The sequence below is a fragment of the Melospiza melodia genome, chromosome 9, assembly GCF_035770615.1.
Source record: "Melospiza melodia melodia isolate bMelMel2 chromosome 9, bMelMel2.pri, whole genome shotgun sequence".
In the NCBI taxonomy this organism is placed as follows: Eukaryota; Metazoa; Chordata; class Aves; order Passeriformes; family Passerellidae; genus Melospiza; species Melospiza melodia.
The window spans coordinates 34,805,712-34,831,939 of NC_086202.1; the positions used below are offsets into that span (position 1 = coordinate 34,805,712).

General features: G+C 46.0%; 2 protein-coding genes across 6 annotated transcripts in view; one reads left to right on the plus strand and one right to left on the minus strand.

The window, feature by feature from the left end:
- Nucleotides 1-13,937, plus strand: part of LRRTM3 (leucine rich repeat transmembrane neuronal 3) — a 79,213-nt gene extending 65,276 nt beyond the window's left edge. For 3 of the 4 annotated variants that reach the window (XM_063164179.1, XM_063164182.1, XM_063164178.1), the window contains one exon: nt 12,509-13,937. In XM_063164179.1, coding sequence (XP_063020249.1) covers nt 12,509-12,718 — 210 coding nt within the window. In that variant the 3' untranslated portion in view covers nt 12,719-13,937. The remainder of the gene's footprint in view (nt 1-12,508) is intronic. The other variant, XM_063164181.1, reaches the window with a different exon arrangement.
- The window catches only part of CTNNA3 (catenin alpha 3), a 429,736-nt gene that overhangs the window by 295,889 nt on the left and 107,619 nt on the right, over nt 1-26,228 (minus strand). The window lies entirely within an intron of this gene.

Genomic DNA, 26,228 nt, shown 5'->3' on the forward strand with positions numbered 1-26,228 from the left:
GCACATTAAACAACACAGACCCAGATTTTGAAAAAGCAGGGCTGGAAATTAATTTTGCTTTAGTCATTCTCATGCAAATTCTTGCAGCCAAAGTTTTCCACAAAGGTTTCCAAGGCACATGGCTTTAGAGAGGAGTTTGTGAGAGGTAAAGACAATTCTCTGTGGTGTCTCCAGAGCTCTGTCTCATGCAGCAGCTGTGCTGAGATGAGATGGGATGATACTTTGTGACCACCATCCTGCTAATGGCACGGCTTGGCCTGAGCAAAGGAGCAAATAATTTCAACCAATCCTTCAAATTATTCTCAGGGTACTCAGAATTGGTCAAAAAGACATGGATGGATTTTTTGCAACAGAAAACTGCAATTAACAAAATTAATCTTAAAAAGAAAAAGAAGAAGAAGATATACACAATATCTCACTAAGAAGTCTGGAACAGTTGGATTAGACTACAATTTCTCATTACAATTTTAATACACTATTGCCATTTTACAGATTTAATCAACATTTCAAAAATCAATTTTGATAATCCATATTGTTGAAGGTTTAATTACTAAGACAGCATGTGACAAAAACCAGTTAGAACAAAATATTCTAATTCAAAATGAAAATATGTCAAAAATGTCAAAAAGTCCTTAATTGTTTTTTTCATTCTAATTGACACCAACATTTCTCAGATTCTTGAATTTCCATCTAAGTGGAAGTTCATGTTCCACCACCAGGATCTGCCTAGAGCTAGTTAAGGTAGAGCGTGCAGCACTATCTTGTCATCTTTAACAGGCACAGACCCTGTGCAGGTGGCTCACACAATCCCATCCTTGTCAAGCACAGAGGGAAATCCTTTATTACCAGTGCAGCTCTGCCCACCTTGCAGCTGCAGGCAGGAAATCCCAACCCCAGGCAGGCAGCCCAGGGGCATCCTGAGAGCAGCTGCACTTTCCTGCCCCTGAGCCCTCCAAGCTTGTCCTGCTTGCCACAGGATTCCCTCACCTGTTCACAGAGCACAGAGACCTCTGAACAGAAACACATCCTGCCTTGGAAATTCTGTGAAAGCTTCCCTACAGAATTACATAAACAAATGTATTTACTGCACTGTCTGTACTGTTATCATTTGTTTCAGAAGAATTCAGACTCCATTCTCCTTCTCCAGCCCAGACCTGCTAGAAGCACTGCCAGTGCTGCTCCCATTTGGTTGTTCCCCCGTGTCCTGTGGGCTCTTGCTAGACCTGGGGAGTTCAATACCGCTCAACATCTCAGGCTGCATGAAAAGAACATCCTCTGACTACTCACAGGATAAAATCTCTGCAAGCAGCTTCTTCTATCACACAGCAACCTGACCCCATTTTCACCTGAAGGACACATGGTGACCCAGAACAGCCAGGCAGCCAGGGCTATAGATTGCTCTCTCCACAGCTGCAGTAAGAAAATAAACATATTTGTATGGTTCTAGTGAGGATCAAAGGGACTGGGTACAGCTGGCTGGCTCTAAAGAAACCCGACCAGTCTGCCCTTCCCTTAGTGCTCAGGATGTCTTTGAAGAGGAAATGCTCTTTACCTGTACAAATCTGAAAGGAATAGCACGGGCACCAAGTGGTGAGCAAGATGGGGCTTAAAGCACCCCTTGTCAAAAAGGCCACAAAGAGGCAGGACAGCCCAGAGAGGCAGAGAGGACAGCCCAGAGAGGACAGCCCAAAGAGGCAGGACAGGCCAGAGAGGACAGCCCAGAGAGGACAGCCCAGAGAGGCAGGACAGCCCAGAGAGGCAGAGAGGACAGCCCAGAGAGTCAGGACAGCCCAGAGAGGCAGAGAGGCAGGACAGCCCAGAGAGTCAGGACAGCCCAGAGGGGCAGAGAGGACAGCCCAGAGAGGCAGGACAGCCCAGAGAGGCAGAGACGACAGCCCAGAGAGGCAGGACAGCCCAGAGAGGCAGAGACGACAGCCCAGAGAGGCAGGACAGCCCAGAGAGGCAGAGACGACAGCCCAGAGAGGACAGGCCAGAGAGGCAGAGAGGACAGCCCAAAGAGGCAGGACAGGCCAGAGAGGACAGGCCAGAGAGGACAGGCCAGAGAGGACAGCCCAGAGAGGACAGCCCAGAGAGGCAGGCCAGCCCAGAGAGGACAGCCCAGAGAGGCAGGACAGCCCAGAGAGGACAGCCCAGAGAGGCAGGACAGGCCAGAGAGGACAGCCAGAGAGGCAGGCCAGCCCCGAGGGCCGGGCAGGACAGGCTGGAGCTGTGCCCGGGGCCTGCCGGGCCAAGCCCGCACCCCGAGCCCCGGCATGGTGCACAGGGCAGGGCAGGGCAGGGCAGAGCAGGGCAGGGCAGGGCAGGGCAGAGCCGGGCAGGGCCGGGCAGGGCAGGGCAGAGCCAGGAAGGGCAGGGACAGGCAGGGCAGGGCAGGGCAGGGCACAGCCGGGCAGGGCAGGGCAGAGCCGGGCAGGGCAGGGCAGGGCAGGGCAGGGCAGGGCAGGGCAGGGCAGGGCCGGGCAGGGCAGGGCAGGGCAGGGCAGGGCAGGGCGGGGCAGGGCAGGGCAGGGCAGGGCCGGGCAGGGCAGGGCAGGGCAGGGCACAGCCGGGCAGGGCAGGGCAGAGCCGGGCAGGGCAGGGCAGGGCAGGGCAGGGCAGGGCAGGGCACAGCCGGGCAGGGCAGGGCAGAGCCGGGCAGGGCAGGGCAGGGCAGGGCAGGGCAGGGCAGGGCAGGGCCGGGCAGGGCAGGGCAGGGCAGGGCAGGGCAGGGCGGGGCAGGGCAGGGCACAGCCGGGCAGGGCAGGGCAGGGCAGGGCCGGGCAGGGCAGGGCAGGGCAGGGCAGGGCCGGGCAGGGCAGGGCAGGGCAGGGCAGGGCAGAGCAGAGCCGGGCAGGGCAGGGCAGAGCAGGGCAGGGCAGGGCAGGGCCGGGCCGGGCAGGGCAGGGCAGGGCAGGGCAGGGCAGAGCAGGGCAGGGCGGGGCAGGGCAGGGCAGGGCAGAGCCAGGCAGGGCAGGGCCGGGCAGAGCCGGGCAGAGCCGGGCAGGGCAGAGCAGGGCAGGGCAGGGCGGGGCAGGGCAGGGCAGGGCAGGGCAGAGCCGGGCAGGGCAGGGCAGGGCAGAGCAGGGCAGAGCCAGGCAGGGCAGGGCAGGGCAGAGCAGGGCAGGGCAGGGCAGGGCAGGGCAGGGCAGGGCAGGGCAGGGCGGGGCAGGGCAGGGCAGGGCAGAGCCAGGCAGGGCAGGGCCGGGCAGAGCCGGGCAGAGCCAGGCAGGGCAGGGCAGGGCAGAGCAGGGCAGGGCAGGGCAGAGCCAGGAAGGGCAGGGCAGGGCAGGGCAGGGCAGAGCCAGGCAGAGCCAGGCAGAGCCGGGCAGGGCAGGGCAGGGCAGGGCAGGGCAGGGCAGGGCAGGGCAGAGCCGGGCAGAGCCGGGCAGGGCAGAGCCGGGCAGGGCAGGGCAGAGACGGGCAGGGCAGAGCCGGGCCTGGCAGGGCCGGGCAGCAGCCACCAGCAGCCGGCTGATCCCCGAGCAGCCCCAGGGGCTCCCCAAGCACTGCTCCGGGCCCGGCTGTGGGAAATGATCTGAACCTGCCCGCACACCCCGCACACACGGAACGGCCTCTGCCCCTTATTTACTACAACTTGTTCACTCCAATTTTCCTGAAACTCTCCGAAGTTACTCATTAGCGCAGCATTTAAGAGTGGAAAGGGCAGCCTGGCTATCAACAAACTGTCACTTCATATTTGGAATGGCTGGCCTAGATTTTAGAGGAGTTAATATTAAATTGACCAAGTAATGCTTTACTGCCCTGAGAAATTTGTAGTCCTAAAGGGAGGAATTGTTTAGGTTTGGACAATTCAATACGCAAACAGCCACCCTCAGTGCCACACAAACGTCAGAGCAGCAGTGCAACTAACATGCACCACAGAAATATTTTCTTAACAAGTGCAAATAGCAACACATCTTAGAAATAAAGAAATCTAGCATATACTGATATACTGCTTGTCACAGAGCTTTTCCCCTCAAGAATTGCACAGTGATAAAATATAGCATGAAGGCCACTCTAAGAGGGAAATAAGCTTTAAAAAAAGAAAACTTTTTCATTTGTATAAATATCAAACAACACATGTTCAGGATGTGATGGTTAAGGAAAAGAAACAATCTTATTACTTCCATCACATCAGAAAATAACAATTTTTTATCAGTCAGCTATATACAGTAACCTTATTAAGAACCTTTACTGAGAACTGAATGATCAATATATCTCACACTGCCCATCCATGAAATTTATAAATTATATTAAGTACTGCTTTTGCTTTTCTTAAGCTGTATCTGGTATTACTCTTCTGTTGTAATATCATTCAATTTTTAACCAATATCTTTTTTTAATTTACTTAAATAATTACACAGAGCCCATTCAGTAATGTAATCGGAAATACTTCACTCAGAAGAGTTTTATGAAACTATGCTATTCTGCAGAAATAAACAAAACAAACACTGCCCATTTCATGGTAAAGTCCAAGAACCAAGTCTGACATAGCAGTATTTTATTTAAACATTAAACATAAATTTCGCTTTTCTTTTAGATATATTCTTCTATATTATTTTTTTAAATTTTCAGTTAGAAATTTTTTAAATTCTTCTGTGTTTCAGGTTGTTTCTCCCAATATCCATTAGGAAGTCTCTTCTCTCTGTATGAACATATCATTTCTCCTACCACTAACAATGAACAAGGACTCGATTCCAGGAGAGCCTCTGCCAAAACTGCAGTAGCATTTTGGCATCATTCAAAGGGTTTTTTCGGATATATGAAAATGCTCTTGTTCCAACAATTAGAAAATATCAATATGCTAGTTTTTCAACTGAAGAGCAATGGTAGCTATGTGGCAAATTGGTATTTTGCCTATTTAAAATATTCTTTGAAAAGATTCTCATCCACTCCTCTTTGAACAAGACAAACCCACCCCACAGAACAAAGGAAGGATGAGAGAAGAAAATCTGGAATTCTGTGCAGCATGCATTACATTTTCAATGAGAACAGCTGCATCACACAGTGCAAAATAGACTTCAAACAGAAAACACTTCCTGCAATAAACAAACCATTTTAGTTTTAGCAAATTATTAAATCCCAAGGGAATCTGTCTGTATCCTTCAACTAATTTAAAGATTTGCATGCAAAACTCAGCATGTGGGGCACATTTGGATTTGAGTCAGGTACTTTAAGGGACTTTGAGACCATAAAAATCAGCAAATGGATTAAAGCAGACTCAGTACAGGCTTTCCATCTCTGACAGGTATGCCTGGATTAGTCACTGGAATAATATTACTCATAGTCTAAGCTGATGTAAGCTGTTAATGTTAGATTTTTAAATAATTTGAGAACACTGTGCACAAAGCAACACCACTCCACAGAAACAAATTGTTTGAAATGTAAAGAGGAATTTCTATTGCAGCACGCCTGGGACTGAAATCAAACCCCCATGATTAACACCCTCATTGCTCAGGATCAGTTTCCTGTGCCCAAGGAGGCACTTGGATGTCCTGCCTTTCCATGATCTGCTCGAGGGGAGCTTGGGCTCAGCACAGCACCACAAACGCAGCGGGACACACAGCACCAGGGCAGGGGAACTGAGGGATGGGGGCAGTTATTGTTTGTGCTTTTAAACCCTTCCTATGTGTGTGTTTTCACACACTTCCTGTGGCTCTGGGGCTTGGGATGACATGGGAATATCCCTGATGCTGCATCACTGACCACTGAACGCCCCAAATTCCCTGGCACTCGGTGGGAGTGCTGCAAGAGCAGCAGAACAGAGTGAGTGCAGCAGCTGAGGAACATCCTGCCTGACACACACCAAGCTAACCCAGTGAAGCAGGGCTGCATCTGCAGCAATGCTGCACCAGTGCCGTGGCTTCAGCTACCAGAACACTGTGGGCAGGATTCTGTCAGATGTGACAGGAAAATCTGTCCTCCAGAAATGCCAGGAGAAAAGCACTGAAAACATCAGCTTTGTGTTTTTTTTTTTTTTAATTGGTACCCCATTTTAATCTCAAGATACCTGTAATACAGAATACAAATTAAATACATAGTTTGTCTTCAACTCAGTTGCTACACACTAAATTTTGGGAAAATCAAGCTAGCAGAGTAAATAATGCCTCCTCCTTGCTCTCAGACACAAGTCCCTCTTCCTTTCAGAGGTGATGACACTGCATGTGCTTGGATCAAGTGGGATCCCACAGTGGTTCCACTGCTTGTCTCAGCACCACCAGACCCTCCTGTGCCTGAAAGCCTCTTTTGGGATCTAGCACGTAAGGGAAGAGGGCATCGGGGCACCTCAGTGAAAAGCAGCCAAAGAGGCAGTGCAGACTGCAGGGAAGGCAAAGGTGAATGAGATAACAGACCCATGGCAGCCAACACCAATGTAACTGCAAGATGGAGAGCTTACACAGATTATTAATATGGTCAGTAGTAAGAAGGATTCTTCCTCCCTAAGACAGAAATAGAGGGAAAAGCATAAAACAAAGCAAGTAAGAAAGGTTAAGATTTGGAAGGTAAGAAAGACAAAGGGGTCAAAGCACAAACAGGACGATGTTGACATCAGTTTATCAAGTTCCTTGGTATTTCCTAAACCCCCTCTTACTGGGGTTTTAATAACTTCAGCTTTCACTAAATTTAGAATTTAGCCTTCAGAGTTATCAATATATATATCAAATTTCCCAACTGTTCACACACTGAAAAGCAAAGAACCAGCTAAAGATTGTATCAATAAAAATACTTTCCTCTTCTTAAGGGAAACTCATGACTGTGGAGTCTGAGTTGTGGTTCTGAATACTCAGAGTAGCTAACACTTCAGCTTCTGGTTCATTCAGTGTTGTTTATTCTGCTGCTGTTTTATTTCTCTGTAAACAAGCCTGATGAAAAGTAATGAGATTGCCTGTTATAGTACTTAGGGGATATGAAAATTGCCTGTTACATTAAAATAATTAGAGAAGAAAATAAGATCATATTAATCGCACTCTGCAGAAGCCTACCCAAGGTATGCAAACCCATCCTTTGAGGATCACAAAAAATTCTACTTAGAGCCCACTGATGGCCCAAAAAGTTCAACCATCAACCAAAACAGGAGCAATCAATAAAACTCTGTGAAGCTAACTGCAGGTGGTGCTGTAAATGAGTGGGTACTGCAGCTGGCAGTCTGCAGTGGGTGCTGCTCATTATGAAATATCCCTGATTGCCACGTGCAGCTCCTGCTCCCCACAGCACCAAGTGTGCCCTGGCTGTGGGCAAGCCCTACTGCACGAGGCACCCTGATGTCCTGCTGAGCCTGGCCTGCACAACTTCTGAGGAACTTTAAATCACTGCTTGTTCTACTTGGTGATACAAGGGATTTGGATTTAGGGGAGACAGACCTCCCCTAAGCATGAAACGTATCTATAATGTAAACCCAATTAATTTCAATGGTTTTCTTCTTAGCATTCTAGAACTTTCAGAGGAGAAGGTCAGCGCACCACTGACCACTCCCAGGGCCTCCCCACATGTGTGCATGTACAATATGCACACAGTACCTACAAATTTGGCTTAAACACACATTTTCTGAGACATCTCTACAAATTCACTTTTCAAGGGTGTCTTTTTTAATGTGCTTTTATTCATACAATTCCCTCATATTTCAAGATAATCTACTGATTGCTAAGTAGAGAATTTTAACTAAGATACAGCACGATGCTCAGGTTCTCCAAGCTGCAGCAAGCCTTACAAAGACAAAAGACAGCTCCCTCCTTCTACCTGCAGCAAAAGCTTGCTAGGCAACACTTCCATTTGAGTCCATTATTCATCCAGCATCTTAAGTAAAAGCTTTATCTGTGTTGATTCACTTTTAGTCCCACAAAGTTCGGCGCTGTTGTTTTTAAATGACACCTGGGTAATTATGCCTGCAGAGCCTATCTGATAAACATCAAATTTTGCATACAAATTAAAAACAAATGAGAAGCCTAAAAAGGTTAGTGCTCAGTTAGATATGGATCTAATTGTAATAACATTTTAGAGCTACTTTAGGATACTGTACACCTCTATTAAATATTATGAACCATATTTTAAGCAACTGAATGGATTAATCTTTGTTTAGTCATACACTCTCACACCTACTTCCTTAATTCACTTTACTACATTAGAACTTGAAGGACTGCTATTAAAAAGAAACAAAAATCCAAAACTGCAGGTTGTTCAAATTAAAAACAAAACAAAACAAAACCAAATGAAAACCCCACACAACCAAAGGAATCAAAACAGACAAATTTAAAGAAAAAATACACAAGGAGACATTTACGTTGTCAGGCAGAAGAGTATTTATAACTTGTTCATTTTTCTAACATTATTAGCAAGCATAAGTGTCTAACTGAAAAAATGTAATACACACTCCTTTCAGAGTCAAGCAGGCAATTAGAGCTAATCAAGACACAAGTTGTTCTCATCTTACAAATGTCACATTCTTTGCAGGAAGGAAAGATCCTAAGTAAATATCACCCTGAACAAATTTTAGGAAAATTAACAACATGAAAGACAGAATGTCCAGCACTAGGAAACCATGGCTCATTATGTCTCAGCCTGCACCCAGTGAACTGAATCAGTCAGCGGAATACAAAACCTTTTCCTTCTGATTTCTCCTCTTCATTATCATTTTCCTAAAATTAAGAAGAAAGGGCTCAGCAGCTGTTAGCAGCTGTTCACTCTGGCATTTCAAAAACTGGCGAAGGTGACTGTCAAAATTAGTATGTGCAAATTTCTGAGAATTTTTTTCAATTCCTTCTACTTTAAGGTATCAAGTCTACACTGACATAACAAAAAAAAAAAAAAAAAAAGCTTTGTTTTCCCATGGAACCTATCTGTGGTTGAATGCCCTCTACACTCTCTTCCAATCCTCAGAAAACCCCACTTTACTGTTCAAGTGTCCAACATTCAAAACAAAGCTTCAGAAGTTCTGGTCTGTGTTTGTCAAGGTGATTTTTACTTTTTAACATCACCCTCCCTTTCCCAGGGAATGTGCTGCATTATAAATTACTGAAAAGTCATGTTGAACACAGCACAGGAAAGATTACTGTTCCAGATGGACTGTAATTCTAATCATGCACTTGGTAAAGATTTTTTTAGTATCAATATAAGCCTAGGGCATTCAGTCACTGAAGCTACTGAAGTCTAGACACAGCAGCCACTTCAGTAAGAGATTCTTTTGTTTGTACTGGCATGGATCAATGGCTCCTCCCCTTGAGAGTGACTCAAGGGATGGTGTAAAAGACTTTAAAGGGTTTCAGGTTCCTCACCTGCCCTTTGCTTCCTCACTCTGCTCTCCCTCTGCCAGGATTGTGCCCTTGGTCTGGCACAGCAGTGAAGGCTGGGCACAAAGCACCTGGCTGGATCCAGCTGCATTGTTTCTCACTGTGTGGAACCCCAAGGTAACCACAGACGAACATGTCAGAATAGAAATTGCCAAAGCCAAGCAGGACACGGGGAACATCCCACAGTTATGTAGCACAAAAAAGGCAAGAGTTCCTCAGTACTGGAAATTTGTACATCTGGACAGGTGTGCCCTTTGAAGAGAAAACACAATTCTCCCTCACCAAGAGGCCATTAACATTTGTGTGAAGAACAATTTTGCTGGTCAGTGAAAGCTATTCTTGCTGCTTATACTCTTGGTAGGTTTTTAATTACAGCCTGAACTGAGCAGAAAATGAGTTAGCGAGAAGCAGGGAAAAGCCTGAAAACATCTTTCCTTTTGCACTGAACTCCTCCTGGCACTGACAGGAAAACTGGTGGAGCTGATGCCTGTCCCTGGGACATCTCGTGCCAAAGCTCCCAGCTGCTGATCCAACACTCCACTGCCCTTACCAGGCCCTCAGAACTGCGACTTGGAAAGGCTGAAGGGTGTAAACACCAAAGAACCACCTCAGAACTGAGAAGTCTGAAGGAAAACAGAGGCCTTAGGAGTGACTAGAGATTCCTGCAGCCCTCTCTCATCAGCACTTTCAAGGGACAGCAATTCAGCCCAAAGCACTCACTGCCTTAGCGTGGTCTCCTCTCAGAGTGTATGCAAACTACCACAAAAAGTAACTTCAGGTAACTTGATTCATCCAGCTGAATGAATTCTTGGTAGGGGAGCCAGAAGGATCTGAACTCTAAATCCATGACCATCACAAATTGGCTGTAACAGATTTATCTGCTCCTTTAACAAAAGTTTCAGTATCTCCCTTGTTTCACAGCATAGCAGTTTTAAGTAAGTGCACGCTTGAAAAAGCAGACAATGAAAGAAAAGGGACAAGATGATAATCAGATAGGTATTTTCTTTCCATAACGGGCTGTCAGACAGCTCTAGGGCATTCTAGAGAGAAATAAAGAGACTTGTTTAAAGACAGTTACAGGAAGAACTCAAATGCAGGGCTGCAGAGGCAGGAGACGTAAATGTAGGTACAAAATATTTTGTAAATGTAGGTACAAAACATTAGCCCTGTCCTAAGGCTCCTTAAGGAAAAAAATTCACAGAGACAAACTGATGGATGGTGAAGTACCAGGTTTGTTTTGAAGTTAATTTGAAATAACAAGACTCTTCCCATGGCCTCACATAAAGCATTACATTTTGATTTGTGTCCATAAAAGCTGTATAGTTCCCTGGGATGTATTATAAGGGCGTGCTCCTTTTTTTAATTGAAGGCAACAGCAAAACATGAATATGAAACAGATGAAATTCTCACCTATTGACCAAATGCTGATATACCACATTCCCATGCCTGTTCTGTGTATGACACTCATTACTCTGTAATTCTGTACATTTTCAGAATGGCACATCTCAGCTCTATCACTTCTATTGCTTCCATCCTTCAGCTCATTTTGTTTTCCTGTTTCAGTGAGGTTCATGTTCATCCCTCCTCTTCATGATCATCTGGTTTTCAGCTCTGTCATCTTCATGGAAAATATTCCATTGCCCTATTGTAATTTCCCATCACAACACCACCCAGAACTGTGGCTGTCCCCTTATGCCTTTGTTTTCCAAGTTTTTATTCTCAGGATTCTATGGCTGAGTCTTGAAATCACCCCGAGAGGTTTGAACACCCCTTGTCCATGAAATGTAACAATATACCAAAATCCTTAGGCTGAAAATATTGCCACTAATTCCAAATACAATACATTCAGAAAAAAATGCAATTTTGTGTCTTATGAAAGGGCAGTCAAGGTCAAGCAATCAGGTAGCAAGACAGGCACAACAGCAGAAGCTTAATAAATGCTGTAAAGCCTTTGCAAGAACCTTTCCCACCTTTGCCAACTGCTGAGATATTCATCTGGAGCTACGAGCCTTCCTCCCCAGCCAGTTCACAGCTGCTGAGAAGCAAATGCACTTCTGCAGGCTAGAGAAAAAACCCATTTCCTGCAGATCCCTGTAATTGCTACAGAGACCAGAACCAAATTATCTGCCTCCTTTTTTTAAAAAGAAAAAAAAGGAGTTTTCCTTTTAGTCTGTGGTAACCTTTCAACTGCCAGCGATGATCAAAAGAAAAATGAAGAAAAAAAAAATCAACATTCCAAACTGGACTACATTCTTTTCAGGACTGAACAGAATTATTTATAAAAATATTCTGGTTTGCCATACAGTTTTGTAAGTACAAACTTTCAGCTGCACTTTCTGTGTAAAGTAAGTCTAGAGTTTTACACTTCCTGACTGAAAAGACAGAGGGTTGCCAGAAGCTCCCCCTCACTGCACAGAAATGTAATATATGCAATGAAATTCAGCCTGCAGAACAGATGCCCCTTGAATAGAAACTGCAATGGGAAGGGTTCTGAACTGTAAATCTAAGGTAAGCTGGGGCATCCTGATGCTCACCTGAACCTGAACTCCAGACAATATGAAGCTCACATATCACTGGTAATTAAACACTGCAGTGGCTTTTACTCCAGAATTGCTGTCAGAGATGAGAACTACTACAATTGCTGTGATATTATTAGATTATTTATTAATTTCAAAGAACTTCAAAGGAGGTTCTTCATAACTAGAAATTTTATTGAGACACACCCCAGAAGGAATGAAAAGGGAAGGAAGGCTGCAAAGGAGCAGATACAAACAGGGATGTTCCCTGGTTGGGTACAATGCCAGCAGGGCTGAGGTCCCCTTCCCCAAGCCCTTCAATAGCAGGAACTCTCTCACCTGTATTTCCAAGCAGACCAAAGGTATCACACTCACTGACAAATTCAAGCCACTCACTTGAAAAAGCATTTACATTTAATGTGCAATATTCCCTGTCACAGTGATTATAGCTGAGGTTAATTACATTCTAAAGATAATTTAACTTGAATCACGTCTTAATCTTCTCAAACACATTCAAGCATGTACATAGCCCTGGGCTTTGAGATCCAAGGTGGTGGAGGTGAGGGTTAAAACACCCTGGAGAAGAGCAGGGTTGGGGTGGAGAGGAGAGGGACACAGAGAGCAGCCAGCCTGGTTTTCCAACCTGCAATTCAGGCAATTTGGTCATGTCCCTTGGTAACTGCTGCTTCTGCCCTTGTTTTTGCCCAGATCCCACTGTCCATGAACATGTCAACGTTCCTGGCCTACGAGCAGCCCACGCTGAGCTACTGCGGGGTGCACCACGAGCTGCTGGCCCACCAGCCCTACGAGGGCAGCAGGCAGGAGGAGCCCATGGACACGGGGCTGGAGGCGGAGCTGGACCTGAGCACCATCACCACGGCAGCACGGAGCCGGGAGCAGGGGCAGCAGCTGCCCTAGGGAACCCTGGAGCCCCATGGGAACCCTGGAGCAGGGAACAGGGGCAGCCGCTGCCCTAGGGAACCCTGGAGCCCCATGGGAACCCTGGAGCAGGGAGCAGGGGCAGCAGCTGCCCTAGGGAACCCTGGAGCCCCTAGGGAACCCTGGAGCAAGGACAGCAGCTGCCCTAGGGAACCCTGGAGCCCCATGGGAACCCTGGAGCCGGGAGCAGGGGCAGCAGCTGCCCTAGAGAACTCTGGAGCCCCTAGGGAACCCTGGAGCAGGGACAGCAGCTGCCCTAGGGAATCCTGGAGCCCCATGGGAACCCTGGAGCAGGGAGCAGGGGCAGCCGCTGCCCTAGGGAACCCTGGAGCCCCTAGGGAACCCTGGATCAAGGACAGCAGCTGCCCTAGGGAACCCGGAGCCCCTAGGGAACCCTGGAGCAGGGAACAGGGGCAGCAGCTGCCCTAGAGAACCCTGGAGCAGGGAACAGGGACAGCAGCTGCCCTAGGGAACCCTGGAGCCCCATGGGAACCCTGGAGCAGGGAGCAGGGACAGCAGCTGCCCTAGGGAACCCTGGAGCCTCTAGGGAATCCTGGAGCAGGGAACAAGGACAGCAGCTGCCCTAGGGAACCCTGGAGCCCCTAGGGAACCCTGGAGCCCCATGGGAACCCTGGAGCAGGGAACAAGGACAGCAGCTAGCCTAGGGAACCCTGGAGCAGGGAGCAGGGACAGCAGCTGCCCTAGGGAACCCTGGAGCCCCTAGGGAATTCTGGAGCAGGGAACAAGGACAGCAGCTGCCCTAGGGAACCCTGGAGCAGGGAGCAGGGGCAGCAGCTGCCCTAGGGAACCCTGGAGCCCCTAGGGAACCCTGGAGCCCCATGGGAACCCTGGAGCAGGGAGCAGGGGCAGCAGCTGCCCTAGGGAATCCTGGAGCCCCTAGGGAACCCTGGAGCAAGGACAGCAGCTGCCCTAGGGAACCCTGGAGCCCCTAGGGAACCCTGGAGCCCCTAGGGAATTCTGGAGCAGGGAACAAGGACAGCAGCTGCCCTAGGGAACCCTGGAGCCCCTAGGGAATCCTGGAGCCCCATGGGAATTCTGGAGCAGGGAACAGGGGCAGCAGCTGCCCTAGGGAACCCTGGAGCCCCATGGGAACCCTGGAGCCCCTAGGGAACCCTGGAGCAGGGAACAAGGACAGCAGCTGCCCTAGGGAACCCTGGAGCCCCTAGGGAATTCTGGAGCAGGGAACAAGGACAGCAGCTGCCCTAGGGAACCCTGGAGCAGGGAGCAGGGGCAGCAGCTGCCCTAGGGAACCCTGGAGCCCCATGGGAATCCTGGAGCCCCTAGGGAATCCTGGAGCCCCATGGGAACCCTGGAGCAGGGAGCAGGGGCAGCAGCTGCCCTAGGGAACCCTGGAGCCCCTAGGGAACCCTGGAGCAGGGAACAAGGACAGCAGCTGCCCTAGGGAACCCTGGAGCAGGGAGCAGGGGCAGCAGCTGCCCTAGGGAACCCTGGAGCCCCTAGGGAACCCTGGAGCAGGGAACAAGGACAGCAGCTGCCCTAGGGAACCCTGGAGCAGGGAGCAGGGGCAGCAGCTGCCCTAGGGAACCCTGGAGCCCCATGGGAACCCTGGAGCAGGGAACAGGGGCAGCAGCTGCCCTAGGGAATCCTGGAGCCCCTAGGGAACCCTGGAGCCCCTAGGGAATCCTGGAGCCCCTAGGGAACCCTGGAGCCCCTAGGGAACCCTGGAGCCCCTAGGGAATCCTGGAGCCCCATGGGAACCCTGGAGCAGGGAGCAGAGGCAGCAGCTGCCCTAGGGAATCCTGGAGCCCCTAGGGAACCCTGGAGCCCCTAGGGAACCCTGGAGCAGGGAACAAGGACAGCAGCTGCCCTAGGGAACCCTGGAGCCCCATGGGAACCCTGGAGCCCCTAGGGAATCCTGGATCAAGGACAGCCGCTGCCCTAGGGAACCCGGAGCCCCTAGGGAACCCTGGAGCAGGAACAGGGCCAGCAGCTGCCCTAGGGAACCCTGGAGCCCCATGGGAACCCTGGAGCCCCATGGGAACCCTGGAGCAGGGAACAGGGGCAGCAGCTGCCCTAGGGAACCCTGGAGCCCCTAGGGAACCCTGGAGCCCCATGGGAACCCTGGAGCAGGGGCTGCATCCAAACCCTGGGGGAAGCTATGGACACCAGTGAGCAGGCAGTTCTGTGGAGTGTAGGATCCCTGTGCAAATTAAAAGTCAATCACAAAGATTAATTGTTTCCAGTCTACAATTTGTAATTAGTTCAGTTGTGCAGTATTTTTTTGACTTCAGAGTATGACCCTCGAAAGTGAATCTTTTTCAAAACTCATCCTACCTACCTGTATAAACTGTACAGATGTAATGTATTTTTCATATTGTAAAGTTTCAATTACCAAGAACAACTGGTATGTACAGTGCCATAATTTAATTACATCTTACTTTACAAGCTTCAGTTTCTAAAGCTTCAAATTAACAAAAGTTACTCCTTGTGTTATTAAGTTACTCTGTTTTGTAGGGATCATTTTGTTACTGCTTTTGTGCCCAGACAACTTTAATCTAAAATTCTGTCCTTTGCAGAATATGCACCATTTTTACTGTGTTTAATGTGTAGAATTTTATCTACTGGTTCCAGAGGGAGGGTTTAACTATTCAAACTTCTAAGAAATTCCTGAAATATATATATATATATTTCCTAGAAATGAAAACTAAAAAAAAATTAATTCTTCTCAAACTTACCTGTTGCCTTGAAATACAGCCTGGTTTTTAACAACAAAGCTTGGTTATGCAACTGGTAGTCAAGGCTGATGATATTTTATTAAGTCTCACTGTTCTGCAACGACAGGAGACTTCAACAGGCAGCTACAAAATCTGTTGTGAGAGCCTGCCAAATCAGGCATTTGTATTTCTGCTTAAAGACAAAGGGGTCCAAAACCTACTTCTGTCACAGGCAGCTGCTGACAGAAGTGGCAACAGAAACAAATCCTTATACTACTCCTAGAATGTAAAATGTCACTCAAAAGAAACATCCACTTGCTGAAAAATCTAGTAATTTGGAAAAAATGCTAAAAGTTTACAGTCCTTTAACATTATGATAAAGCAAACAAAGAAAAAGCCCAAAATCTTTAAAGAAAAAAAAAATAATGTAGTATTAAGTCTTTAACAATTACTACATTGCTTATTTGTCTGCCATTTAATATCTGGACTGAAGCATTCTTATACCCCATTCTTTTGTTTTAAATCTTCAAGACTTCTCAACACTGTATGAGAGTAACTTTTTATACCACTACACACTACCCTGTAATCATAAAAGATTACAGAAATTAGGAAGACATTATATCATGCTGACTCTGTGAAAAACAAAATGGGAACACAAGCCTTCCAAAATATAGGAAAAAAAAGTTTCATATGGTGAAGCAACTTTTTTATAATAAAGAGAAATTATATAACCTCAAATCTATTTTTCTGGATCTTTATCCTACCATATTTTCATGTAGTTTCAAAGTAGAAGATTGAATTTTAAAATTACAGGGCAACTGTTTGTACAAAACAAGGTGTATAGAACGAAAATCAGCTTCAAAAATCGGTAACAAACCAATCTGCATTCAGTACCTGTTAAGTGGAAACAAAGTGTCAAAAGCAAATACATTGTACTGCTTATTTATTAGCACTTCAATTTTGTAACATATTTTGCATAAATTATTTCCTCTTCAAAACATTAATTGTCTTTTTAAGACATCTCTTACACCTGCACCCTCCAGCTCTGTATTTCCTCACTACACTGGTTCTTGAGTCTGTTACACTGGTTCTGGAATGTGTTACCTTCCCCAGTGCTGGAATTTTCCTACACAGGAGTCTGAAAACCCATTTTGCTCATTGTCCACTGCTGACAAACACCCAGGAGTCACCGTGGAGCTGTGAGTGACTCAGGGCTGCAGGAAGGAATGACCTGAATCCCTCCAGGGCTGCTTTCAGGTGCAGTGTTGTGGCATTCTGGCCACTGGAGCAGGCCTGGGCTGGAAGGAGCAAACACCACCCTCCAAAAGGTGCTTCCAGTTGTTCTGCTCTGTCCTCCCTCCTGTGTGCTTGGATCCTGGAGCATGGGCAGTGTGTGAACAAGGGCCTGGCACCAAGGGAGCTGCTCCCAGTGCCCAAATGTGTTCAAAGGTTCCAGCCCCAGCACTGGGCAGTGGCCAGCTCAGACTGGGGAGCATGAGAAAAGATTCTCTCATGCAGAGACACAAGGAGGTTTGGATGTGTGCTGAAAGAGGAACAGCTGGGCAGACATTCAAACACACCAACATTTCCCCTTTTCCTCAGTCATGAATCAAAGGCTCCCGGTTCCAGATGCCACGGGACAAATGGCAGGAGCAGAGTCACAGAATCAGCCCCTGACAGGTTCCTCACACTCTCCCAATCACTTCCCAGGCATCTGAATCACCAGGCTCTCTGTAACCCCAGAATGGCAGTGCTCTGCAAGATGGATTGTTGCATGGCTTTGCAAGGGTTCCTCAGGGTGAAGAGAGAGACGAGAATCTTGATCTCATGATCAGAAGGCTGGATTTATTATTTTATGATATATATGTTACATTATGACTATGCTAATAGGAATAGAGAGAAAAGTTCAGAAGCTGCTAAGCTAAGAAAAGAATAGGAATGAACAACAACAGAGCTCTCTCTGATCTGTCCCAGAGAAAGCTTGGTCTTTGATTGGCCCTTAATTGTAAACATGGAACATGGGCCAATCCCAGGTGCACCTGCTGCATTCCACAGCAGCAGATAACCAGTGTTTACATTCTCCTTCTGGGGCCTCAGCTTCCCAGAAGGAAAAATCCTAAAGAAAGGATTTTCCACAAAAGATGTCTGTGACAATGGATGCAGCACCCAGGGCCCAGAGCAGCAGGGGATGTGTGGGATGTGTGCTCACCCCAGTCCCAGACTGCTAACACATATTCAATGGATACCCTTTTTTGACATGGACTACACCAGCCTGAAACTTGTTATTCTCAGTAAGACAGATGTCTCCAAGAAAGCTAGGTGGCAGGTAGGTACCTTCTCTAAAAGATCCTCATGATGAAAAAACCCAGGTTAGGCTAGCCCAGAAAAGACCCAGTCCTGAATCCTGACCTCAGCCTGGGTACCCCTGCTTGCCACCAGACTGCTGCCAGCTGGGCTCTGATTCTGGCTGCACAGCACCAGGAAATGCTTCTGTTCCATGGATAAAACACAACAGCCTCCCCAATAAAGCCCCAGGCTCCCAGCGAAGGTAGCAAGAAGAAAGGAGTCTGTGGGTTCAAGTATTCACCAAGAGGGGGTCACTCCCATGTACCATTTCCCTGTGCAGCAAGAGCCACACACCAGGAACAGAGGGAGCCAAGGCATCCACCCCTGTCTCACTGAGTGACACCCCCAGAACCAGGCAGCTCCTTTCACCAAGAAAACGCTGGGGGAAGTCATTAAACTTGCAAAACACAGACTGAGAGACAATATAACTTCTAGCAGTGAAAAACCCCAGACAATGTTAAAAATAAACCGGGCTGCAAGCAACAGTTCCCAGCAGCATCCATCAGTGGCTCACGCTGGGGCAGCAATGCACAGGGCTGGAACACCCAGCAGCAAAGCAAGCCCGAGCAGCTGGCTGGAGCTCCTCCCTAGGGAAGGGCTGGATAAAAACAATAATGACTCATTTGACAAACTCCTGCATCTATCTCAAGACTGTAAAAAAAAAACAAACACCATCTATACAAGAAAGCAAATGACTGCTTCAATTAAAAAGGTATGAAAATTTGCAGTACAAACTACTCTCAAGGGATCTGAGAGCTACCACTAACATAAAAGTCCCCAAAATATACACAGTTTTCAGACATACATGCTAAGTATCAGACTTCTTTTGGCAGCACACAGCCAATGGAAAATGCCAGCCTCAAAAGCTGTGTACTAGGCTTGCTCTACTCAGAGTCCCTCCCTTTCTCTCTCTCTCAAGGCATGCTTTATCTGTTATTATTTCCTATCCTCAGACAGGACCTGAGAATAGAAATTGTGCAAAAACGGTAACATGAAGACTAAAAACATCCAAAATACAAGTGCAAGGGCAACACTATGACCTATGAAATAAGCCAGGATGCCAGTGTCACTGAACTGTAATAAATTCTTGATTTTGCTACACTAGCAATGAAAGCCCTCAAAGATGATGAATGCTAATTAATGATAGGATCATTTACAGTGTCACAGACAAGCAGCTGGATTCAGTTCCCATACTTCACAGCAGATGTTCCTTAAATTCCTCAAAGAAAGTCTAACATTTGAGTGCATCAATAGCTCTATTATAAAATAACAAAGCCTGGTTCCATTTTATTGTTCTACCTAATTACAGAACCTGATTAATTTCAGTTATAAAGTTTCAGAATAAGGTGAACATAATCAGAGTTCATGATTAATGTTATTCTAATGAACCCCCAAGAAATTAACATTTCACCACCGGAACTTTGCCAAGGATCTTTGCGTAAGCTGCAGTGCAGTGTGTGCAAGTGTGAAAATCCCACATGGCACAGAGCTTCCATCCTCGCTGCTCACCATCAATCAGGGATGTAAATGAGCTCTGCCTGTTAATGGCAGCCTCAGAGGGGCTCGGTGACACAGCTCTCAGCCCAGCCCTCTGCCAGCCAAGCTCCACACATCCCTGACACTCAGAGTACACAAATGAGCATTCATCAGTGCTGCATTAGCACAGCATTGGTTTGGATGACAGTAACGTGTGATGATTGCCTTATTAATTGCCTTAAGTCAGCTGACATGAACAGGATGGATGGTCTCCCAACAAACAGCACGAGAATTCAGTGTGCAGTTATACAAGAGTGTTCTTTCCAGCTTTCATAGAGAGTATTTCCCACTCTGTATTCCCTAAGAAACACTTTTAAGGTGGCTGCATTTCAGCATTGGTTCTATCTACAATCTAATCATAAAGTGAGTGCTTCAATGAAACATCTTTCAAAGCCCAGTAATTTACACATTCTTATACACTAATTCTGTGTTTCTTGGAGAACAAAACCTCATCAACTTTTTCTGAGAATACTCATTAAAAGAAAATGATGTGTCTCTGCAGCACTGTGCACTTCAATAATTTCAGTAGTTTTATACAAGAGTGTGTCATAAATGAGGCATGGAAAGCCATTAACTGAACAATTCATATTGAACAGTTTGTTGTAATTTATGCTTTCAAAAGAAATAATGAAAGTTATTTATTTTTCTAGTAATAATGATGCACCTCCCTTTTACGTCTTGCTGTTGGTAACTTTATTTTTAAAGAACCTGTAAACTTGCACAATTAGTCCAGCCTCCACTGCCCAAAAGCCTTATTCTCATTGTCAGGAAAGGAAAAAATATAGCTATCAATGGTGTATCTGAATATGCAAATAGGATTCATGAAAAAGATGTATTTTTGTCTCCTGCTTCAGCATTACCTAGACAGTTCATACTTCTCTCTGCCCTCTGCAGTCCAGCTCTTTCTCCAAAGTCCAGCTGTCACAACTGAGAGAGGCAGCAGTAACACAGAACGATTCAGACTGAGGTCCTGGAGGGAAATGCCTCTCAGGTATCACCTCCAGGGCTGAGCAGCTTTGCTGCCAACCAAGCACATGCTGAAGCTTCTCTCACTGCTTTTCCTCATCGCTACCTCTTGCAAATATAGATTCATAGATATAATAATGCTAGAATATGCTAATAAAAATCAACCTTTTTTTTTTTGTTCATTCTCCCACTGCACAAGGTGATGTGAAGGTTTGGGGGTTTATAACCTTTTTGCACGCCAAAGCTGTGAAGAGATATGGTTAACGACTGTCAGTGTGAACTGCACTAACCCCACCTTCACCAAGTGATCATAATAGAAACTTTCCAAGTTTCTACAAAGAACGAACACATTGCCCTGCCCATCTCAAAGCAAAAACTGTACAGGTGTGTCCCGTTCCACGGAGCCAGAGCTGGGGACGATTCTTTTGACAGATTTATCGGACATAAATAAAGCGCATATGCGGCAATATTGTATCTGAGAAGCATTTCTTGTTGGAAAAAAGGTGAGTGTTCCTACTGAAGGGGGAAAGGACAAGGCACAGAGAGAGGGGGAAAGGAACAGAAGACAGGGACAGCGCTATCACAAGAACCCCGGCGCTCTGTCAGCATCAGCTTAGCAGGTGGAGTGGGGACAGTGCCCGTGAGTCACAGAGGGACAGGCGGGGACAGGCGGCCAGGCCCGGGACACACAGCGAAGCACGAGGCCGCGGCGGTCAGGAGCCGTCCCGCAGGAGCGGGCTGGGAGCGGGAGCGGGGCAGGGAGCGGGAGCGGGCAGGGAGCGGGAGCAGGGCAGGGAGCGGGCAGGGAGCGGGAGCGGGCAGGGAGCGGGAGCGGGGCAGGGAGCGGGGCAGGGAGCGGGAGCGGGGCAGGGAGCGGGGCAGGGAGCGGGGCAGGGAGCGGGAGCGGGGCAGGGAGCGGGGCAGGGAGCGGGGCAGGGAGCGGGAGCGGGGCAGGGAGCGGGGCAGGGAGCGGGCAGGGAGCGGGCAGGGAGCGGGAGCGGGGCAGGGAGCGGGAGCGGGACAGGGAGCGGGCAGGGAGAGGGCAGGGAGCGGGAGCGGGGCAGGGAGCGGGAGCGGGCAGGGAGCGGGAGCGGGCAGGGAGCGGGCAGGGAGCTCCTGCCTGGCTTAAATAGCTGCTTCAATGCTCCCTTCTCCCTGAAACGTTCTTCCATTGCTTTATTTCCTTGAATCCACAGTCACTGAAGACCCCTGGATGCCAAAGGGGCAGAAGAGCAGAGCCCATCTGGTGGCTCGGGGTGAGGAGCTGCCCCTGCCACCCTCACACACCCTGCACTCACCCACTCCTTCCTTCCCTACCTGCATCCTGAGGCCCTGCCTTTGCTTTAGCAAAGAAATTAAAATACCCACCGAAATAAAGACATTAATTCAGATAATTTATACTGCTAAATTACACTCTAAGATTCCTTCCTGTAATATGCAAGCATCTTACCATAAGATGTAAGTGTTGTTTGGTGTTGTTTGGTTTTCTTTTCGCTTCCCAGAAATAAGACTAATGACCTGTTTTGAGAGTTTGTGTGTAAGTTTTTCTTTTACAAAATACAGAGGGAGGGGAATTTATGCAGGGGTATTGTTAATGCCACAGAAATACAACAGCTACCAAAAAAAAGACTCACACTGCTACCTAAAATTTGAAGATTAAAATGCAAAATAATTCAGCATTACTCCAGAGAGAGGATGTAAAGAAAGGAGCTATAAATGCAACTAACTTACGCTTCAGGAATGAAAAAAAATGTATTTTCAAAATTTATAGGGACCTTGAGAAGATATTTAAGGTTGGTTTTTAAAAGGAGGTACAGGCTAATAAGGCACAACATAAAACAGAAGATGAGAAGAATTAAATTTAAGTCTGGACTGGATATACACAGGCAAACCATTAGAGAATGGGATCTGCCTTTCTGAATGTGAAAACCATTTCCATTTTCTTTAGTTCCAAGTATCTCCTGTACATGGCAGTAATCAGCAGCAAATCAGAAACAGGGATTAAAAAGTTGGCCTTACAAACATGAACTAAAAGTAAACGACCCCAGAAAAAAAGAAGACAGACACAGATCTGCAAAACTCCTCAGGGAGGTTCTAACAGACCTATACTAGACCCTCAATCAAGTGCTTTTATGTCAAAAATAACATTGCTACTGGCCTCTTTCACCTAGGAGGACTTCAGAGAAACCAAGGGAAGTGGAAAAGTAAATCAAAGGCAGAACTATTAATAAATAACAATATGGGTAAAGACAGCAAAGTACTACCCACATGAATATTAATTCAATTAGATGTAAAGACAAACAATTGATGTTGTCCCTTCAGCCTGAATACTTCCTTCTGTCTGGACATCTCAAGGTGGATCCATTCTTTTCCTTCTGTCTAAGAGAGCTTTTAATTCGCAGCAAAAACTTGCAAAAAAATTAGGTTTAAAAAATGGATTTTTTGCCTCCAGTAAAAACACACCAAACTCCATAAAATATTCTGCTCCCAAAATTTTTATAAAAATAAGAGCTTTGCAATCAGATATATATGATTTAAGGATAATGAAGCAGGTTTTATGGGCTGCAGAATATTATAAATCTTTCCTGATTTATTTCAGGGTAGAGGGAAAAGGGGAACTGTTGAAGGAAAATATGATAGATCACATCTGCCTCTGGGTAATAAGGCTTCCTATAAGAAGAAATGGCATACTCTGAATAATTACATGCAGTCTGAGGCCAAAAGAGACAGAGTCTAGTCCTGGTCAGAAATTTCAGCTGCCACAAAATACTTGCAAAAAATGTGTGAGGAAAATATGATGAATTCTCACTGGTTATCAACCGTTTTTTTTTTGCTAATTTGCCCAGCTTCAACACTAGGTCAAACCATAATTTCACCTCTCTGCTTTGCAGAAATTCTTCCCTTTTGCATCATAAATGTCAGCAGAAACATCAAAACCACAGCAGCACTCAAAGAAAGAAAAACAGGGGAGATATAACCAGGACTGTATTTCAACAAAAAATACCAAGCATATTTTTCTAATGAAGTTTGTAAGACACTACAATAAACCAGAGTGTCAGGCAACATAGGCAAAACCAAAAAAGAACAGCATGAAATATTCAATACAGACCAGAGGCTTTTAAAAAAGTAGTAAGAGCCCCAAGAGCTGAGCTTAATCCTTCAAACTAGGTGATGCTCTGGCTCCATCAAAGCCAGCTCCACCACTGGCTTTGGAGGCTTTGATGCTTTCAAGCATTGGGGTTTTGCATTTGTACAGGAGATAATCAGGAGTCAGCACTGGAGATGAGAATGAGAGCTTTGTGCAGCACAGCATACAGAGTCTCCTGCAAGTGAAACCAGTTCCCAGCCCAGCAAGTTCCAGAGGTTTCTTTCTCCCAGATGAGCATTTTCAGCTGTTCCCTAGGAAAATGCCTTCTCCCTTCCTCCCACGTAGCTCCACCTGAGCAAAGGCTGCAGCCCAACATGGAAATGAAGTGACCTTTCTCCCTGCCTCTGAGCCAAAATATAATGCACTGTAACATTCAGTAAAGAGTAAACAATTTAATAACAAAATTATGCTATCGATCACACCATCCCAGAACATCGAAAGTCACATTTTGTATCACAGTTCATAGATCAAAAGCACCACAATAACTTCTATTTTTCTTCTTTGTAGTTTCAGGAACTTCAGGCTATTTTCTAGGTTGCCATATGTATGACTTCAGCACAAGCTAACGAGATATTGAGTGAGAAATCATTAGCAGCTGGTCAAGTAAAACCACTCCATCAATCATTTTCATTTCCTTAATGTCAACAATTCTAATTTCAACTTTGGAAAAAAAACCTGTGCTTTAAACTGTGAAATACATCACATAAAACAGTGACATTTGACAGTATGCTTTTAGATTCTCAAGTTTATTGCAAAAAAGTCAGTTCAACACATAATGAAGTCATTCCTCCTTTATAACAACCAAACCCAATTGTAGGGAGGAAAAAAAACCTGCTTCATCTAGGTCAGGCAAACAAACTACCATCTATTCCAGAATAAATCCATTATTTTGTACCTAAAGCACCAGTGAAAATTCTGGAAGAACTGCAAAGCTGTCTTGTGTCTTCTATTTACACAGACACATTCTAGGTTGTTCCTGAATTCCAGTTAGTGAAACCAGCCCTTGACTACCAAAGGACTTGTTTTATAGTTCACATCCATTTTCCTCAGAAAAACATGTTAGTATGAGAGAACAGCTCATATATTACATTACACAAATGCAATTTGGTTGCTGAAGTTTTAATCTTGTAGAGCAAAATTCCTATTTTCTATTTCTTGTACTTAAGTTCCAGTTTATGAACAGATTATAGGATGTAAAATGGTTAGGTAGATCCTGAAATATTAAATTTAGATAAATCTTTCCAATATACTTATAAATTTGTCAGGATGCAAAAGCTCCTGCTGATATGATAAGCTGAATCATTGTTAAATGTACTGTTTTCATGCAAATAGCTCATAAGAAAATAAACTCCTACTATGCCTACAACTATTAATAGCTTCTTTTATTAACCAGCCTTCCCCAGATGCTTGAACACAAAATTGTAGAAAGGACAGATTATTATCTGTATATGGCCTGGAAATCTGAAAACCCCACCAAATTTCACTCTAGTTTTGATCACTGCACAGAAAAACCATTCACTGTTCCAAACCCTACACTAACCTGTGGAAAAAAGCAATCTGTAGTGAGAAAGCACAGTATGAAGAGTGGGAATGCTGCTTTTATAGAACTGTAAACCCATGATCAGTGGGGCTAAGTGTTAGGGTTCAGAAACACATAATCACAGGGATTATATGCGGTGCTTTTCATTAAGAGCTCTGGGAATCGGGGTACATTCAACCCAAATCTGACTCCAACCATACATCCAAAATGATCATGTTTTATACTCTATCGTTGCATAACTTTCATGTTAATTATTAAACTTATATTGTTCTATTGTATACATAAATTTAGCCCCTCTCTGAATTTCCAACATAGTTTCTCACTATTCTTCTTATGGTTATACAATAATTACATTTAATTACTAAACAATCATCACATCTAACAATTATATAATTGATCATACTGCTTACGCAGGTGCAGTTGATCTGGGAAAGCACAAAGCCTAACATTTTAGATTCTATCTTTAACTTTTTCCAGGGTTCCACTATCATAAGGGGGAGCCCAGGGTCACTGTGCACCCTGGAACAGCCCAGGTGCACCTCGAGCCCCACCAGCCCCACCTGAGAGCACCTGCACCTCTCAGGGACCTGCCCCGGTGCTTCCTCACCCCCATGGCTGGGCTTTGTATCAGTGCTGCACAGATTCTGCATCTTGCCACTGACACTTGTCTTCCTCTGGATGGATACAGAGAATAACTGAACAGCACAAACCTTATAAAAACCTCTTCCGTATCTGAAAATACCAGCATGTTCCTCTTCTCCTCCACCTCTTCCTAAGCTACACAGGCTCAGTTAAGTCAGCTGCTTCCTACTTTCTGTAAGTTCTAAAATCCTTGCTCCATTTTGTTCCTTTTACCAGTCCTTGTTATTCTTAAGCTGTGATGCCTAAAATTTCCTACTGAGCTGAGCCCTACTGCCAGTTCATTTCATTTCTGATTTTCACATGGCACTGGGAGCTGTAGAGCAGTACCACTGTTAAGCCACAAATCCTGCATTTTTACCTATACACTGAGCTTCTTCCCAAGAGGAATGTTTTGCACTTATCATTTCAATCTGCAGATTCCAGACCGTTTCACCAAACAAAAATAAAAGGAGAAAAGAGGGGCAATGTTTTTATTGGCCTTTAAAATCCTTTGGGGTTTCATTCATTACTAATGGAAGCACACCATACACATGGGTCCCAGGCCAGTCCCTGCAGAATCACACTTCATTAAGCCATCCCAAACTGACCTGCAATGGATTAAATACCAATTCACCA